The 20,089-nt window shown below is 50.0% G+C and overlaps 1 protein-coding gene across 2 annotated transcripts in view; it reads right to left on the bottom strand.

Annotated features, from left to right (window-relative positions):
- Positions 1–270: 270 nt before the first annotated feature.
- LOC143788923 (uncharacterized) overlaps positions 271–20,089 on the bottom strand; it is a 51,415-nt gene continuing 31,596 nt past the window's right edge. The window contains exons 4-8 of one of the 2 annotated variants that reach the window (XM_077278883.1): positions 12,415–12,465; positions 9,437–9,484; positions 7,245–7,298; positions 1,776–1,832; positions 271–434 (exon numbers count right to left, since the gene is read on the bottom strand). In XM_077278883.1, the coding sequence (XP_077134998.1) occupies positions 1,800–1,832; positions 7,245–7,298; positions 9,437–9,484; positions 12,415–12,465 (186 nt within the window). In that variant the 3' untranslated portion in view covers positions 271–434; positions 1,776–1,799. The remainder of the gene's footprint in view (positions 435–1,775; positions 1,833–7,244; positions 7,299–9,436; positions 9,485–12,414; positions 12,466–20,089) is intronic. The other variant, XM_077278884.1, reaches the window with a different exon arrangement.

A 20,089-nucleotide genomic window follows, 5' to 3' on the forward strand; every position in this document is an offset into this window, starting at 1 on the left:
AATGTATCACAAATTCTAATGTCTATAATTATTAGTAAGATGTCATATTTTTAACTGCCTCGGTAGGAAACTATATGCACATCATGTTTTTTTCTAGCCTACATTAGTTGATGACAGCCTCGAGTTTATTTCCCCTATCCATGCATCCACATTTGCTGTTTTGTAAGCACAAAAATTCAGACCTTTTGACCCAAACCAGCTAGAGATTCCTTGAGTATTTATACTAAGGCTTTTAAGTATGAAAAATAAAACACACACACACAGTACATTGGTTTGCAGTAGATTTATCTGGTAATCATTCCAGGGGTATAACAGTGAGGAAAGATTAGGTAAGGTTATTTTTTTTTATACTTTTTTATGCTGAAAGGTAATCTAAAGATAGTCGTTGATTTGAAAGTGAAGATTTTCTTTGCATCCTTCATTGATTTTGATGCCTGTAATGTTAAGAAAAAGATATATCACATTTTTTTATCATTATTATCATATGTAAATAAACAAGATAAAAACAGTAGAAAATCAATGTGGTTAAATTAAAATTGTAACTGTATAATAAGTGACAAAAAAGGGCTTAAAATAGTAAAGCAAGAAAGCAGTGGTGAGGAAATAAAGGAAACAAAAAAAGTGAAAAAGACAAGAAAATTCAACGTGAAATGGAGAGATTCATTGCTTAAGAAATTATGAAAAAATGCAAAATATATTTTAGCTACATAAATAATAATAGCAAAAAAAATAGAAAGTCTTAGACCTCTTAGAAAAGGTTAGGAGATGATATAGGAGGATGAAAAAAAATAAGTTTATGTCTTTTCACACTGAAAAATCCCATGACAAAAAAAAATTATTAGGGACCCTCGTGGTTGAGGAGGACCTATTTGGGAAGTTTTTGTTCTTATATCAATTTCTCTGTCCTGAATATATCCTTGGTTTGATAATATCTGCCAAATATTTTTTAACGACACAGGCCTTTTTATTTAAAGTTCAATTTAATGGTCTTGAAAAGTGGATGTGGCTGATGGGGAACGCTGCCCTAGAGGATCCTAACTCCAGTCTTCAAGAATCATCAACAGATCATGTTTCAGGATTTCCTTAGTATATTACAGGTGATGGAATTATTGCCTGTGAAGGTGACGCAATTATCACCTGGGCAATACTAAGGAAATCCTGAAAACATGACCTGTTGGTGGCTCTGGAGGACTGGCGTTGGGGAACACTGGTCTAGGGTGTGACCTTAGACTGCTCTGCATTATTACCCAATGAGCAAAGGGGGGGGGGGTAAGTATCATAAAAATTAGCACAAAATAAAAAGTTTATTTATATCTCTGGAAACGTATGGTGGATTTAAAAGAAGAAAACAAAGGAATATTTAGAGGAGTAGTAGGTATAAAATGAAAGAAAAATACTGGCCACTTTTTTACTCCTGACAGTTCCTCGTTATATGTCACCCGTTCGAGGGTAAGAACGACCCATTTTTGGAGGGCAGCCATAATTCTAAAAATATCACATTTCATAAAGTCATGCCAGAAGTTGAGCTTAGGGTAAGAGTGTGGAGGCTATGACCCCCGACGCTTCCCTGATAAAGGTGTATGTTGGTCATAGACATTATATTACTTGCACTCAACTTTCTAAGGACAGTGGAATAAAGCTGACAGTGTCTAAAACGGCGCCTTTTTAGAAATCGCTGAAAGACTTTTAGCATTGAGACCTCTTTCAAACACGTCTAGCAACACTCCCTGTTCTCATGTCAAAGACCTATTTTCATTTGATGCTTTAATACTTACATTTCTTTTTTTTTACATTTTCTCTTATATGGATAGAATTTGGCCAGTTAACTTTTTCTGTTCGGATGGAAAAAAAATGACATAAATTACCTTCACTGTATCCAACACTAATTCCAAAACATTTTTTAGTATTACAATGATATTGTATGGCAGTTCTTTTAACCATTTTATTTCTTAGGCTGGAGTCACACTTGCGAGTTCAATGAGAGAAACTCGTGTGAGTGTCTCGCATCAAGTCCCGGCACTGCCGCCGGCGGTTCAGACCGGAGCATGTGGCTGCATAGAAATACATGCAGCCACAAACTCCGGTCCCGAGTGACGGCGGCAGTGCCAGGAATTGATGAGAGTTTCTCGCATTAAACTCGCAAGTGTGACCCCGGCCTTATACCATGTTAATTTATATATCTAGTGTTGGATTTGCATTACAAGTTAAAGACCGCCCCCAAACACAAACTTTTGGGCCTGGTGCTTAAAGAAAACTACTTTATGTTTCAGGACACCTTCTATGCCCAACAACAAGGCACAGCAATGGGCGCGAATGTAGCACCCCCCTGCACTGTAGCATACATGGCGGCCTTTGAAAATGACTACGTATATAATCATCCCTTGTTCATGGCTCACTGTAGGGTTTGGCGGAGATATATCGATGATATATTTTGTGTCTGGGACGGTCCAATTGAATCACTTCTGCCTTTTGACCAACACATCAATAGTATCTGGCCTGAACTCAGATTCTCCATACAACATGACACACACAGGATCAGCTTTCTGGACACCTTGATTTACAAGGAGAAGGAGGGCCACTTGGCGATCGATTTATTCACTAAACCAACAGATCGCAATGGTCTTTTACATTTCACCAGCTGCCACCCACCCTCTATCAAGAACTCCATTCCCAAGTCGCAGTTTCATAGAGTTGACAGGATTGTCTCCGATGAAAATGTCAGAAAAACAGACTTATTGAGATGGAACATAAATTTACTGACAGGGGTTACCCCCGGGGGGTTTTGACGGATGCCAAATGGAATTTATCAAATAGTAAACCCAAGGATAACCAAAAGAGAATCCCCTTTGTTTCTACTTTTCACCCTTTCTCTGGCCTAGTACAGTCTACCATCAGGAGACACTGGAACATTTTAACTAAAAGTTACCCTAATATTCCAGAGTTTAAAGTGCCTTTCCTGTCATGTTTTAAGCGACCTAGGAACCTTAAGGATAGGTTGGTCAAGGCAGATGTTGGCCCAGGCACAGTGGTCCCCAAGCAAACCTTCCTACAAACTCAGAGACGAGGCACATTTCCCTGCCTAAACTGTCTTCAGTGCAGCAACGTACAAAAGGGTCCCTCTGTTTTCCACCCACAAACTGGTAAGGCTATTCCCATTAAAGGTTTCTACACCTTTGAATCCACTTTCATGGTCTATCTTATCAAATGCCCTTGCGGTTTGGCCTATGTGGGCGAGACCACACAAACAGTGAGGGATAGGGTAGCCCAACATAAATCCACCATTCGATGTAATAAGACGCACCTCCCCCTCCCGTATCATTTCTCTGAAAAGTGTCATAGCATTGCCCAACTCCGGTTCCAGGTTCTAGAACAGGTAGACATCCCTAGAAGGGGCCAAAACCGCATCAGAATGCTCCAAAGGAGGGAAGCATACTGGATTTACACACTACAGACTCTAGAACCAAAGGGATTAAACAGGGACTATGACGTCTCAGCTTTTTTGTAATACACTGTGTACGTTTGTAGTACATTGGTGATGTATATTGACCTTGTTTGACTAGTAATGTCTCGGTTTTAACTGTTTCATGTTTTCCCTTTCTTCCTCCACAGAATCGTTAATTGCACCTCATGCACCGAGCACTGGTTTTGCCTCCCATGGTACACTATGCCATTTTGATATAGAGTGTTAACCTTATCTCTATATCGCACCTGTGTGACCACCATTTAGAGACCTGTTCTGGCTGACATGGCTATCTTTGCCACTGGGCAGACTGTCTTGAACGCTTGTCCTCAGTCTTGCCCATGTATCAGCTCTAGCCTCCTATTCAGCGGTCCGGTCTTCACATGGCCTACCCTGCGCTGTGGCTCTCCCTGTACACGGCCTCTGCTATCATAGACACAGCTTTTCTAATCTCTAGCCCCTGTGCGCAGGCCCCGTAAATCTTTATGGTTTTCCTCTTATGCCGGCACCTTCACTGCGCATGCGCGGCTTCTCCAGTCATGTGACCCCCATGACGTGATGGGTCAGGTGACCCTCTGGCAGCGCGCACTTACACCCGGAAGTGCCGCTACTTGTCAGCAGTCCCAGGAGCAACGCGACCCCTGCAGCATGGCGTCGGTGTTCTTAGAGGTTACAGGTACAGCAGCACCCCCTCCTAGCAGCGCTCGCCCTCGTCCCCCCTCCTGCATTTTCCTTGGCCCTCTTACCTACTCCCTGCTTCTTTCCTCTATAGCGCTACCGCCCCTGCGAGCGTCTCGCCCCCCTGCAGCGCTTATCTCCCATACCTCCAGACTTTTCAAGGTAACAGCTATTACATTAGGGGAGTATTCTCATTTTGGGCAACTTAGTCAGTGCCATGGGTTATGTCATGCATCTCCATCCTGTTATGTTTCTCAGGTGCTTCTTTCTCCCGGACTCCGTCTGACGTTGGCACCTTTGTGGGCCCACACATATGTTTTGTGGCTTCCAGGTATTATTTTGAGACCTCGGGGGGCATATTACCCTTGTTATGTGGGGGGCATATTACCCTTGTTATGTGCACTGCACTATGTGGTTATACCTACATATCTATGATCAATATATACAGGCTCCTGGTGGTCACACTTAAGGGTTGGTTTGTTATTACAGTATGCTCAACAGGGCTTTACGCCTAGTCGCTCTGTACGATACCTGCACAACGGCATTATTATATGTATTCATGTGTTGATATGTTTATGTTTTAGGCAGTTCACCTTGCACTTTAGCCCTGTGACCCTGTGTCTTGGGAGGTCACTTCAGATTCTGTATCCTTTAGGGGTGGTCAGTCTGCATCCCTCTTTGACAGTCCTTCGGCAAGACTTGATACGTTCACTTCACAACAATTTTCCTAAACACGTTCACAGTCCTTAGCATCTCCTGCACGAGGCTCACGACTCACGGAACACCAGGCCGGATCCGCTCAGACCGCCACAATTGTTGTCTGTCACAGAACAAGTGATGTATTTTTTTCTTTTGAGCAGAATGTATCATGCATGTATTTATACTGTGCATCATGTATTTTTTCTAAGAATCTCTGTGTTTTTTTGCATATGTATTTCAGTACTCAAAAAACGGTTTCTGATGAAGGTCTTGTGATTAGACCGAAAACGTTTAATTTTGAACTGGATGCACTAAATAAATGAATTTCTTATCTTGCAAAAAGATCTCCTGAGTGCCAAGTAATTTATTGCCTATATTTGACGGGTTGGATACCTAACTTGTGCACCTCCAAGAAGCCCAGAGTGCCGTGTCTACTATTACTACATTATTGCATACTGTGGGCATCATGACTTTGAGGTCCTCTAAAGTATCAGAGACCTAGAGGTATAGAAAAGATAACGTTCTTATTATCACACATATAATCAGCGTGCCAAATAAGTGTAAACTAACAGACACATTTTTTTGCTTAATAAAGATTCCCATTCCTTTCTTTCATTTTGTTTTTCTAAGGGAATCTGTCATTAGATTCATTCTACCTGAACCAAGGGCAGTAAGAGTCAGAGCCTGACATGATAACAGCAAAGTACGTTTCACTCTGGATTCAAAACACTATAGTGCTTCAGAGACAACAGAAAAGTCAGCCAAAGACTATAAGGGAGAGATCTGACTAGTCTGGTGCGGTCCCCGGACGGCTGCTTCCCTCACTGTCCAGTTGATTGACAGGTCCCTCCCTATATACACATATGAGAAAGACCTGCCAATGTACTGGAGCGGGGAGGGGAGAAGCCAATCAGGGGCATCTTCAGACTGGTCTCATCTCTCTTTATGTTCCCAGATGGCTTATCAAAATGTAAGCTGAGCAAAAGATGCCTGACTGCAATTACACAGCCAGTCTCAGGTTCATGCTGCTCATTCCTCAGGCAGCATAAATCCAATGGCAAATTCCCTTTAGCTTTGGTCATTTGGCATCACACCATTGTAACACTTGAAATAGAAAAATACAGATAGAAAATTGGATGACACTCATAGCACACTGTGATCAGAGTCTAATCAGAATATTCGATCCAGTTTTCACGTAAGTGAAAAAATTGGGTGTATGAATGAGGCCTTAGGGTACTGTCTCACAGTGGCACTTTGGTCGCTACGACGGCACGATCCGTGACGTTCCAGCGATATACTTACGATCTCGCACTGTCTGACACGCTACTGCGATCAGGGACCCCGCTGAGAATCGTACGTCGTAGCAGATCGTTTGAAACTTTCTTTCGTCGTCAAGTGTCCCGCTGTGGCGGCATGATTGCATCATGTAACAAAGGTGTGCACGATATTGTATACGATGTGCGCACAGTAACCAACGGCTTCTACATCGCAAATACGTCATGAAATTATCGCTCCAGCGCCGTGTATTGCAACGTGTGACCACAGTCTACGACGCTGGAGCGATACTGGTGCGATGCTGGAGCGTCACGGATCGTGCCGTCGTAGCGACCAAAGTGCCACTGTGAGACGGTACCCTTAGGTCTCACAGATCCAATGTAGGATGCAAACTTGGGAGGGTCCATTCAACAAGCTCTAAGGAGAAAATAGGAAGTAAATCACAGATGTAAATTATTTAGACTGTGTAAATTATTAAAATGTTTTAAAGGGGCAGACACAATCGTTAAAATGCTTTACATGGGTAAAATTTCAAAATGCTTGTAGAAACAAGCAACCTTACAATTTAGCTCTTATTAAAAATCCTTTCCGTTTTAAAGATTGGAAGGATTTTTAATTTTACAGGTTACTGCGTATTGCTTAGGTTACCGGACACCTTTGGAGTCTATCAGAGGTGGTTGATTTTCTAGGAAAAGAGGGCACTCTTGCCCACTGCTTGCCAGCACAGTTCTGAAGCTGTCCGGATCCATCATCCTCCAGTGCTACTGTGCTCGAATGCTGCAGAAACAACGCAGTCCTTGATTCCAGCATGGGACAATGTAGAGTTTGAACCAGCGGCATGGCAATGTTACTGGTGCAAGCTGTCAATCATTAGAAGCGCACCACCCCCTGGAAAGCAGGAAGCTGGGACGCAGAAAAGCGGTGCACTCCTGAACCATGGAGATTGGCTAATCCCTTTAAAAGTGAGTAGTAAACACTATTAATCTGGACACCTTTAAATACATTCACAAATATTAATGAGCTGAGTGAAGTAATCCAATCAAGTGATACCCATGTCTTAGCGCCTGTGAATCAATCTAGTAATTATGTATATTACTGAGTTAGCTTTATAGCAATAGTAAACACAACTTACGATAGATTGACCCAATTTGTTCACTTCATCAAGTACATCAGCCGGTAACTTTTTCTGAAAAAAACCCAACAGACTTGATTACATAGAGTGGAGAACAGTATATATAATATTTTAATTTAGGCTTCTAATATATGGAAACTTAGATTAATGAGAGGGTCATGTGGTTTTAGAGCTCAAGGAAAATAAAGAAAATACGAATTTGTATCTAGGAGGTGGCAGGAGTGATAATTCCTAAATACCCCGGCAGTGATCTCATTATACATGTTCCCTATGTCCAGATATGTCTACAGGAAAACCTTGTTACGCCTGCTCCTTCAAACAGTGGAAACGATAATCCCCTGTCACCGGAAGTCTGGAGACCCTCCCTCCATGGGAGAATGGTTTAGAGAGATACTGTAGATGCGGCCCACCGTTTGGAAAGCTCAAACACAAGCAGAAAGGAGCTCAACCGCATCTAAATGGTTTCACTGGGAAATTACCCTATCCTACCCAGCTTACTAAAATATCCTGAAATAATCTATATCCTTTGCACCTAATTCTGCCTACGAATCTCATCATCCACCTTTATTCTCAGATATCTCATCAACTTTGGCGCATTGTATGCCTGATTATTGTTCGACAAGTCCCCATGGTCATATTCCAAACCTTTTATTCTAAGTCTCCCATCGTTTATCGTTCTCCTACCCCGGTTGTATCCCTTCTCCACTGCTCTCTTAAGTTTGTAGATCTTATAAGACTACTTGGCTATTAGTCACACCGTCACCAAGTTTCTTAAATTATATGTCTTGGCTCCATCTTGCTGAGTAATTAGTATTTACGGCAAATGTCAACATCTCTTGCTCTTTAATAGTAACAGCTTTCTTATTGTTGGATACCTTTGTTATAAAACCAATTAAAATTAATTAGAAAAAAAAAAGAATTGTCCACCTCTTATACGATCCTATCTACTACGCTGTCAGTGGAAAAATTATACATATAATGGTACCTTTACATCAGCATCTGTTGTGCTACCATAGTACTACCGTTTTGTTGGATTGGCAATTGGACTAGTTTTTATTACTTAGTGTAGATCATAAAACACCTTTAGTTTCTGATAGTATATATGGAAAAAAATCCTCTAAAATAACCTTATCTTATATGCGACCAGTCTCCTGTTTAGAAAACTGTTGCTCTCTGCCTGATAGACTGTTTTTGTGGGGCACATAATGACAGATTCTAAGAGGTTGAAGTGAAGGACAGCATCCAATCAAGGTGAAAGTGAAAAATTCTTTTTTATTATGCCATAAAATGTGACGTTTCGATGGGTCTTTATCAATCATGATTCTAAGAGGTATCAGGGGACGAAGAAGACTGGAATATGGGGGAAGTGAATGGGCAAAGTTTCCAAAGAGTTTAAAGGTAATCTGTCACCAGTTTTTTGTAACGCCATCGGAGAGCAGCATAATATAGGGGAAGTGACCCTTATTCCAGTAGTGTATCACTTACCAGGCTGTTTGCTACAGTTTTAATAAAATCACAGTTTTATCTGCTGCAGATGTACCATTTCTTTGAATATTAAGCCCTGGTTAACTCCGCCTACACCACTGATAGGCAGATTTCTGTGTACACTGTGCATAGACAGAAAGCTGCCAATCAGTAGTGGGCCTAGGGTTATACAGAGCTTATGAATATAGAGGACTACATGACAGCAGGCTTACTAGTCCTCTATTTATAATGTCCTGTTGATAAAACAGTGATTTTGCCAAAACTACAGCAAGCAGCCCAATAAATGATACATCTTTGGAATCAGGGTATATGCCCCAACAATCCTGACAATGGGAGAGCCCTTTCTGAATTGAGTGGAGGTGGGCATGTTTGATTAGTCTCTGTGGGTCTTTAGCAGAAAGCCATGTACACAGCCCCTCTATTTCCAGTAAACTCAGAGACAATGAACAAAGTGGAGGTCGAGCATGTGCACCTCTATCCAGACAGAGTTATATAGAACCCCATTTTTGGGATTGATGAGTGTTTCAAAGATTGGACTCTCACTGATCAATAAGTTATCCCTTATCCTACTTGCTGATATTCCATTCTATATGGACAAATAGTCAATTATAAAAAAAAAATAATAATTGCCATGACAATGTAAAAAAACACATTTTCTTTTTATTACGAATTATTTTCCTTGATAAAAAAAACTATTAAAAACTTACTACTTCTAGGTCAAGTAACTCCTCCTCAGGCAAACAATTTAATTCAAGCTGTAAAATTATAAAGAAGAAAAATGAATTGTTAACATTTCAATCAAAAACACTATTGAAAAAAAAGTAGGACTGTTAGCGACAATTACAAACGTTATGCTCTTGGCAATAAACCAATCAAACAAGAATAATATGAGTAGCTCAGCACAATTATTACTGGAGTGAAACTAGAAGGTCATCATTGGAGCCCTCACTGTGGTCATCTGAGATGTCTCCCAGGTGGCATTTTGCCGTTCCCCGGCAGTGGGAATTGGTCATTCTTCGAGCCGGTTGTTAGACTGACAGCTCGCTCATAAAACATGTAAAAGGACAACTCCCTGAATTCAATTGCACTCACATCAGATACCAGTAGAGTCAAAGCTCTGATCACTTCCAGGGTCAATGCAATGTCAGCAGCGTGATGAGGTTATCAGATCACATTGGTGTTGTCACTGCTGCACTACAGAGGAGTAGAAGATGGCAGTAACTTAAGCGTACCAATGGAGCATGAGAAACGGTAGTTTTTTTTGGGGGGGACAGTCTGAGGGGATGGTGAGTGTGAGGGGGTACAGTATGGAGACTAAGCTATGTGGGAGTGGACAATATAGAGAAGTGGGAGTGTGAAGGACAGTGTAAGTGGACAATATGGGGGGGGAAGTTGTGAGAAAGGGACATAGTATAGCGACTGGATAGTATGAAAGGACAAGATGACAGACAGTGTAGAAAGGCGTCAGCATGGGAGAATGGTATGAGGGCACAGTATGGAGTAGATAGTATTTAGAGCAGTTAAAATGTAAGAGATGTGACACTATATAGAATTTGGGCACTGTGAGGGGACACAGTATGGGACACAGTATAGAGAGGGGGCAGCATGGATGGGCAGCGTGATAGCAAAGTATGGAGGGGACAAAATGTAGAAGAGGGAGTGTGAGGTGGGGTCACACTATAGAGACTTGGCAATATGGGAAGACAGTATGGGGCACAGTATAGAGAGGGGGCAACAAAGAGGGACTGTATGATGGCACAGTATATGGGATAGCATGCAGAGGGGAAAAGTGAGTAGTGGGTACAGTATAGAGACCGAGCTGTATGGGGGATACAGTGTGAGGGGGCAGTGTGAAAAGGGAGTCCTCAGTTTGGGGAAGAATACTTAAGTAAGGGATAATGTAGTTGCTATAGCTAACCAGGGCAGAGATTGTGGTGAATATAGCTAATAAGGGCAGACAGGCAGTTATAGCTAATTAGGGTGGACAGTGTGTAGTGGTAGTTATATTTCATAAGGGGGATGGTATGCAAGCAATATTTTATAGGACAAGACAGTGTGGAGGCCATGTTCAATGAGTGTGACAGTGTGGGGAACACACTTTGTGCAGGGGGCATAGTTAGAGGCAATTATATCTTCAAGGGCACAACGTAGGGCAACTATCTTTATGCAGGAACATTATAATCATGCTGTTATTTTTAAGGGTACCGAGTTGGTGTGTGCTACAGGAGACCGGAGAAGATGTAAGGTTTCAGAGAATTGCTTTGGATATAAAAAGTCATCATGGCATCTAGACAAGATGTAGAAGGAAAGAAAAAGAACAACTTCTATCAGAAGAGACATCCAGTAACTGGTTGTAAATGTTAATTTGTGATGCTGACTACATCTCATTAGTACTGTGGTTCCTGTATGGTCCGCCATCTGATAATGGCTGGTAACAACTCCCAGTATCTCTTTACCATTGTTTAGAGCACACTGGGAGTAGTAGTTTCATGTGATACAATTGTATATGGGACTGAATTGACATTGCAATTGATCATTGTACTAAGTTTGGCGATGTGTTCATGTACTGATGGTGGATCTGGTCATGTATTCATGTACTGACGGTGATTCTGGTGCTATTTTCATATACTTATGGTAGCTTTATTAATGTGTTCATGTACTGATTATGGTTCTAGTGATGTATTTATGTACTGATGGTGGTTCCGATGCTGCATTCCTGTTCTGATATTTGTTCTGATCCTGTACTCGTGCAACAATTCATAACTTGTCAGATAACTTGATACATGGATTTGTTAATAAACAGTAAAAGTAATAAAAAGTATTGAGCCGTCTGACAAATAAAGGCTTACTACTACATAAGTATTTATGTTATGTAAATATGCAAATTATATATATGCTTACATCAGGCTTTGCTTGAGATAAAACACACTGACTACTTGGACTGGCTAGGGATTTGTTGACTTTTGACTTCTCATTGCATGTTAGAAATATGGCTAGGGCTATGTTCACATGTTGTGTTTTTGTTGCATTTATTTCAGTAGGCAAAATCTGCTTTCTTGGCAGTAAAAAACTTGTGGCAAAAAGCAGGTTTCGCTTAGTCTCTGTTGCGCTTTTTGCTGCATTTTTGTGCGTTCTTTTCCTGTGTTTTTGTCATGGTACATTTGTCTCTTGTGGATGTTTATAAAATTTAGGGTATAAAAAAATCTGATTCTACTTCATCAGGTTTTGGCACCAAAGATGTAGCAAAAGCTGAGGATACCTGCGTTTGTTTAGTGTTTCTTCAGCGTTTTTTGCACCACCATTGCTTTCAATAGGTGAAATATGCTGAAAAAAAACGCTGAAAGAAGTAACATGCTCCATCTCCAAAACCCAGGGTTTTGCACAAAATACGGAGGACATAAAGCCAAGCTGTGTGCATAACATTTCTGAAATCTCATAAACTTTGCTGGTACTGTAAAAAGCAGCTGAAAATTTGCAGAAATAGAAAAAACGCATAAAAAATCCGCTAAATAAACGCATCGTGTGAACATAGCCTAAGTCAAGTTTTCGGATCCAGCTATAAGGTAATTTAATGTAGTACTGCACTTATAATAACTGAGTATATAATTATGATGTTGCACATTTTCGTATTTAGCTACTATAGTCTATAGTATTTTCGAACACGTCATTTAAAAACAAAACTTACCAAAAAGTCAAGGATGGCTTGGACTGTTTCCTTCACTTTTTCGATATCAGACTACAACCATAAGAATAAGAAGTAAGGTATTGTTAGACTGTTATTATTTCAATTATTAACATGCATTAAAATACTTGCATTTCTGTTGTCCATGCTTTTCTTATTTTATATTGCATGATCAGAACAATTGTGCATTTTATTATTGGTCCAATTTAATATTCACACATAGTAATTAGAAGTAGATACAATAAACTAAAGAAAATATTATCAAAATATTAAATAATGGTTACAGTATATGCTGAATGCTGTCCTCTCTGAAGACACAGAAAAAGGAGCTAGTGAGCACGCAATGGATGAGGCTTTGATCCATTGGATGCACCCTTCCACTATGGTATGAATGCCACTGTTAAGGGCATAAAGATGGCAACCTTGCCCAGAGATTTATTGTGAATGCCACCTTTCTCAGGGCCAATACAAGCAATTTATCTTCTTAACTTTTGATGTAAATCAGAGGTGCACAAGCTTCAGATGTGGTCCACTATATTCCGTGCAGCCCCCAAGCATCTGGTTACAGAAATGCTTGACCTGCGTGCAAATATTTTTGCATGTAGATTCCATGAAAAAAAAGGGTGAGCAGTCATAACTAGATGGGTATTTCCTGAAGGAACTGCAGATAGTGCTTTGGAATGGTGCCCGGGCTGCCCCTGTAAGACTTTCACACTTGGGTGCCCCTCAGGTGCCGGTTTGGTAGTTGTAGCTCCTCAGGGTTGAGCTTAACCCCTGGGGACCTGCTGAGGCCACTTGCGCCTCCTAGGGCCCATTTTATTTTAATCTTCAGAAAATGTGGGCGGGGCCACTCGGGTCCGATTTGGTGGGCGGGGTCACTCTGGGTCCGATTTGGTGGGCGGGGTCACTCTGGGTCCGATTTGGTGGACGGGGCCCCTTGGGGTCTGATTTGGGGGGCGGGGCCCCTCGGGGTCCGATTTGGTGGGCGGTGCCCCTCGGGGTCCGATTGGGGGTGGGGCCCCTGGGGGTCCGATTTGGAGGGCGGCGCCACTCTGGGTCCGATTTGGCGGGCGGCGACACTCTGGGTCCGATTTGGCGGGCGGCGACACTCTGGGTCCGATTTGGCGGGCGGCGACACTCTGGGTCCGATTTGGCGGGCGGCGACACTCTGGGTCCGATTTGGCGGGCGGCGACACTCTGGGTCCGATTTGGCGTTCGGCGACACTCTGGGTCCGATTTGGCGGGCGGCGCCACTCTGGGTCCGATTTGGCGGGCGGCGCCACTCTGGGTCCGATTTGGCAGGCGGCGTTACTCTGGGTCCGATTTGGCAGGTGGTGCCACTCCGGGTCCGATTTGGCGGGCGGCGCCACCCCGGGTCCGATTTGGCGGGCGGCGCCACTCCGGGTCCGATTTGGCGGGCGGCGCCACTCCGGGTCCGATTTGGCGGGCGGCGCCACTCTGGGTCCGATTTGGCGGGCGGCGCCACTCTGGGTTTGATTTGGCGGGCGGCGCCAGTCCGGGTCCGATTTGGCGGGCGGCGCCACTCTGGGTCCGATTTGGCGGGCGGCGCCACCCTGGGTCCGATTTGGCGGGCGGCGCCACTCTGGGTCCGATTTGGCGGGCGGCGCCACTCTGGGTTCGATTTGGCGGGCGGCGTTACTCTGGGTCCGATTTGGCAGGTGGTGCCACTCCGGGTCCGATTTGGCGGGCGGCGCCACCCCGGGTCCGATTTGGCGGGCGGCGCCACTCCGGGTCCGATTTGGCGGGCGGCGCCACTCCGGGTCCGATTTGGCGGGCGGCGCCACTCCGGGTCCGATTTGGCGGGCGGCGCCACTCTGGGTCCGATTTGGCGGGCGGCGCCACTCTGGGTCCGATTTGGCGGGCGGCGCCACCCTGGGTCCGATTTGGCGGGCGGCGCCACTCTGGGTTTGATTTGGCGGGCGGCGCCAGTCCGGGTCCGATTTGGCGGGCGGCACCACTCTGGGTCCGATTTGGCGGGCGGCGCCACCCTGGGTCCGATTTGGCGGGCGGCGCCACTCTGGGTCCGATTTGGCGGGCGGCGCCACTCTGGGTTCGATTTGGCGGGCGGCGCCACCCTGGGTCCGATTTGGCGGGCGGCACCAGTCCGGGTCCGATTTGGCGGGCGGCGCAAGTCCGGGTCCGATTTGGCGGGCGGCGCCACTCTGGGTCCGATTTGGCGGGCGGCGCCACTCTGGGTCCGATTTGGCGGGCGGCGCCACTCTGGGTCCGATTTGGCGGGCGGCGCCACTCTGGGTCCGATTTGGCGGGTGGCGCCACTCTGGGTCCGATTTGGCGGGCGGCGCCACTCTGGGTCCGATTTGGCGGGCGGCGCCACTCTGGGTCCGATTTGGCGGGCGGCGCCACTCTGGGTCCGATTTGGCGGGCGGCGCCACTCTGGGTCCGATTTGGCAGGCGGCGCCACTCTGGGTCCGATTTGGCGGGCGGCGCCTCTCTGGGTCCGATTTGGCGGGCGGCGCCACTCTGGGTCCGATTTGGCGGGCGGCGCCACTCTGGGTCCGATTTGGCGGGCGGCGCCACTCTGGGTCCGATTTGGCGGGCGGCGCCACTCTGGGTCCGATTTGGCGGGCGGCGCCACTCTGGGTCCGATTTGGCGGGCGGCGCCACTCTGGGTCCGATTTGGCGGGCGGCGCCACTCTGGGTCCGATTTGGCGGGCGGCGCCACTCTGGGTCCGATTTGGCGGGCGGCGCCACTCTGGGTCCGATTTGGCGGGCGGCGCCACTCTGGGTCCGATTTGGCGGGCGGCGCCACTCTGGGTCCGATTTGGCGGGCGGCGCCACTCTGGGTCCGATTTGGCGGGCGGCGCCACTCTAGGTCCGATTTGGCGGGCGGCGACACTCTGGGTCCGATTTGGCGGGCGGCGACACTCTGGGTCCGATTTGGCGGGCGGCGACACTCTGGGTCCGATTTGGCGGGCGGCGACACTCTGGGTCCGATTTGGCGGGCGGCGACACTCTGGGTCCGATTTGGCGGGCGGCGACACTCTGGGTCCGATTTGGCGGGCGGCGCCACTCTGGGTCCGATTTGGCGGGCGGCGCCTCTCTGGGTCCGATTTGGCAGGCGGCGTTACTCTGGGTCCGATTTGGCAGGTGGTGCCACTCCGGGTCCGATTTGGCGGGCGGCGCCACCCCGGGTCCGATTTGGCGGGCGGCGCCACTCCGGGTCCGATTTGGCGGGCGGCGCCACTCCGGGTCCGATTTGGCGGGCGGCGCCACTCTGGGTCCGATTTGGCGGGCGGCGCCACTCTGGGTCCGATTTGGCGGGCGGCGCCACCCTGGGTCCGATTTGGCGGGCGGCGCCACTCTGGGTTTGATTTGGCGGGCGGCGCCAGTCCGGGTCCGATTTGGCGGGCGGCGCCACTCTGGGTCCGATTTGGCGGGCGGCGCCACCCTGGGTCCGATTTGGCGGGCGGCGCCACTCTGGGTCCGATTTGGCGGGCGGCGCCACTCTGGGTTCGATTTGGCGGGCGGCGTTACTCTGGGTCCGATTTGGCAGGTGGTGCCACTCCGGGTCCGATTTGGCGGGCGGCGCCACCCCGGGTCCGATTTGGCGGGCGGCGCCACTCCGGGTCCGATTTGGCGGGCGGCGCCACTCCGGGTCCGATTTGGCGGGCGGCGCCACTCTGGGTCCGATTTGGCGGGCGGCGCCACTCTGGGTCCGATTTGGCGGGCGGCGCCACCCTGGGTCCGATTTGGCGGGCGGCGCCACTCTGGGTTTGATTTGGCGGGCGGCGCCAGTCCGGGTCCGATTTGGCGGGCGGCGCCACTCTGGGTCCGATTTGGCGGGCGGCGCCACCCTGGGTCCGATTTGGCGGGCGGCGCCACTCTGGGTCCGATTTGGCGGGCGGCGCCACTCTGGGTTCGATTTGGCGGGCGGCGCCACCCTGGGTCCGATTTGGCGGGCGGCACCAGTCCGGGTCCGATTTGGCGGGCGGCGCAAGTCCGGGTCCGATTTGGCGGGCGGCGCCACTCTGGGTCCGATTTGGCGGGCGGCGCCACTCTGGGTCCGATTTGGCGGGCGGCGCCACTCTGGGTCCGATTTGGCGGGCGGCGCCACTCTGGGTCCGATTTGGCGGGCGGCGCCACTCTGGGTCCGATTTGGCGGGTGGCGCCACTCTGGGTCCGATTTGGCGGGCGGCGCCACTCTGGGTCCGATTTGGCGGGCGGCGCCACTCTGGGTCCGATTTGGCGGGCGGCGCCACTCTGGGTCCGATTTGGCGGGCGGCGCCACTCTGGGTCCGATTTGGCGGGCGGCGCCACTCTGGGTCCGATTTGGCGGGCGGCGCCTCTCTGGGTCCGATTTGGCGGGCGGCGCCACTCTGGGTCCGATTTGGCGGGCGGCGCCACTCTGGGTCCGATTTGGCGGGCGGCGCCACTCTGGGTCCGATTTGGCGGGCGGCGCCACTCTGGGTCCGATTTGGCGGGCGGCGCCACTCTGGGTCCGATTTGGCGGGCGGCGCCACTCTGGGTCCGATTTGGCGGGCGGCGCCACTCTGGGTCCGATTTGGCGGGCGGCGCCACTCTGGGTCCGATTTGGCGGGCGGCGCCACTCTGGGTCCGATTTGGCGGGCGGCGCCACTCTGGGTCCGATTTGGCGGGCGGCGCCACTCTAGGTCCGATTTGGCGGGCGGGGGCACTCTGGGTCCGATTTGGCAAGCGGGGGCACTCTGGGTCCGATTTGGCAAGCGGGGGCACTCTGGTCCGATTTGGTGGGCTGGGTCCGATTTGGTGAGCGGGGCAATAATGATAAGACTACAGATAGTGCTTTGTAACTGTGCTGTACTGTCACTTTAAGAGCTGATATCTGACAAAACTTGTGACCTGGTGGGCTGATGTAGAGTTTCTAGGCGTTGGCATAGTAACTGGGTCTCACTGCGCATATCAATGAGGTAATCAGCCAGGTGGCAGTTATTTTTAGAAATTGCCTAAGAAATCAGGCCCATTATAAACGTATTGGAAAATTTCCCTATTGAAATGCATTGAGACACTTTTTTCAAACGCAAATTGCGCCAAAACTACAAATCCGATCGACACGAAAAATACTTAGCACACCTCTCAGGAACGCTGGCTTCGAAATGACACCTCGATGGAGTCTGTGAGTTTAGCGGTTCGGGCTCCAGAGGAAGAGGCGTGGCTATTGAACAGAGGGTCGGCTGTGTGCTTGGCTGTGGACCGTGTGCTCCTGGGAAGGGAGATTTTTCATCTGGGACTTTTTGCCTGCCCCTTCCCAGGAAGCAAGGACTGTTCCTGGGACTGAGCTTCGGGGCTGAGCCCCTGGCTCCCACCCCCCGGTGCAAGCCGGCTGGGGGTGGGAGGCCTTGCATATCACCAAGAAGCCCCGTGTACCATCTAGCCAGTCCCAGGACCAAAAAGCCATGGGAAAAAGTGGCAAAAGCTCGGGGGGCCGCAGGCCCCAGAAGACGGGGACCCCTAAGGCCGTGGCCGTGGCGGTTCCTCCTCCCGGAGGAGGAGAGGCGGCCAGTGGAGGTGCGGCGGTGAGCCCCCAGATATGGGGCTCTAAGGCGGCAGGGGAGCCGACTACCACCTACGGCTCCCGAATACGCGCGCACGTCCACGAATACGAGGAGGCCGCCAAACAGCTGAGGATACTCCGGGAGGAGTTGAAGGGAGCCAGGGCAACTGCTAAGTGCAAGCTCCCTGCCTCAAGGAGAGCAGAGGTCGCCGCCACGGTGAAGAGGCTGAGGGGGTCTATAGTCTCCCTGGAAGACCGTAGAGCGGAGATCCTGGCGGGAAGCGGCCCCTTTGAGGAGAAGCTAAGAAATGACGACCGGTTTAGGGCCATGACCGGTGGGTCTCCTGAGGGGTCAGGAGACCCCGACCAGGTGGAGGAAGAGGAGGAAGATGGCGGTCCATCTGCGCCATATCCACCTGAAGGCCTGGGGAATAACAGCACCCAGGTATCGTATAGCGGGATAGCCCCTGAGCAAGTGGCCCTCCCGTCGGACTCCAGTAACTCGGAGGAAAGCGGGAGCGAGGGGGAGGATGGCGGTGGTACTAGCAGTCAGGGGGGCTGCCTCATCCTGCAGCAAGTGCGGCAGATCGAGTCCCCAGCACGGTTTGGCGAGCTGTTGTTTGGGGATGAGGTCTGCGAGGATGAGGCAACCGGGAGGGGGAAAAAGCGTAAGAAGGCAAAAGCATCAGTGGTGGAGAAGTTTGTCTACGCCCCCCTTCCTGGGGCTCCCCTGTCCCGTTGTGCGGAACCCGCTACCCACCCCGGCTCGGGCCCTGTTGTGGGTCCGCAGCGAGGGAGCGGGGAGAGGAAGGTCTGCCCGGATCGGGGCACCATGCCTGGTGGTGGTGTCTCGGATTCGGGCAGTGATATGGAGTGCGGTGCCGGCAGTGCCGGGGTTAATGGTGGTGGTGCTCGGGCTAAGTCCCCTGTGGCAGGGGGGGCTGGCCCGGCACCTGGTGTGTGGGCAGCCGGGGCCGCATCTCCGGCGGCGAGAGCTGGGGTGTCCGGGTCCCCCACATGCGGATCCGCTCAAAAGGCTGGATCTTTTTTGGGGACCCGGAGACCAGGAAAGGGCGCGATTAAAGTAAAGGCACAATGCAAAGTGCTGGTCGCTCCCCTGGCGGTGTCCGTGGCCAGGTCGGGTGCCCCTGTGCGCAGATCCAGCGATGGGTCTGTGCCGGAGGTCCCGCCGCCGCTGGACGCCGAGGGGGAGTGGCCTGTGCTGAGGGGGTCAGCGGTGGTGGCGGCTGGTGCGGGTGCCGTGCCCCTTGGCGTCAGTACCGCGGGGGGCCCTGGGCGAGCCCCGGGGTCTCCGGTGCGGGTGGCGTCGGGGGGCGTGGCTTCCCCAGCTGCGGCCCCAGTTGTCCCCTCCATGCCTGTGCCTGCGGTCCGTGAGGGGGGCGTGGCCTCCCCGTGTGTTGCCCGACCCGCTGTGGTTGTGGCATGCGGGGGGGGTGTGCCCTCCTCGGCTGCTGTCCCACCCGCCGCTGTGGTTGCGGCCGGCGGGGGGGGCGCAGCCTCGGTGGTCGCGGGACCCCCCGCTGTGATCGCGGCCGGCGGTGGGGGCGTGGCCTGTGCGGCTGCGGCCCCGCCTGCTGGTGCTGTGGTCGGCGGGGGGGGGCGTGGCCTCGGCGGGTCCGCCGCGAGTGGCTCCGCCCACTCGAAAAAACAACAGTACAGTGGCAGCTAAAGCCGGCAAAGGGGTGCCGGAGTCCCCTGCCCACTTACCGTCATCTGGTGGTGCGGGGGCTCCGGTGCCTGAAGATAAAAGTCCTGACTGTGGTCCCGGTATGGAGCAGGGTCCGGTGGCAGAGTCCGGCCCTGCTCCAAGTAGTAATAAAGTTAAAAAAACGGCTGCCGCAGAGCGCTCAGGGGATGCTGCTGCTCCTGGGCTCAGGCGGGGCGGTGTGACTGTTGAGCACTGCTCTGCGGGCCTTAAAGGGGCAGCGGCACCCCTGGGGACGACAGTATGTGCTGCACCAGGAAGTGTGCAGCAGGAGCCCCCAGCAGGAAGGAAGGTTAGGGAAAAAAAAAAACATCTGATTGTTAATAAAAATGATACTGGGATAAATGTGGCCGTGGCGAATGTGGAAATGAATGACGGTATGGATGGTGTGTTGTGTGCTGGGGATGTGGGGGAGGGTATGAATGGTGTCACAAGTGTTG

This window comes from Ranitomeya variabilis, chromosome 8 (assembly GCF_051348905.1).
Source record: "Ranitomeya variabilis isolate aRanVar5 chromosome 8, aRanVar5.hap1, whole genome shotgun sequence".
NCBI classification, from domain to species: domain Eukaryota; kingdom Metazoa; phylum Chordata; class Amphibia; order Anura; family Dendrobatidae; genus Ranitomeya; species Ranitomeya variabilis.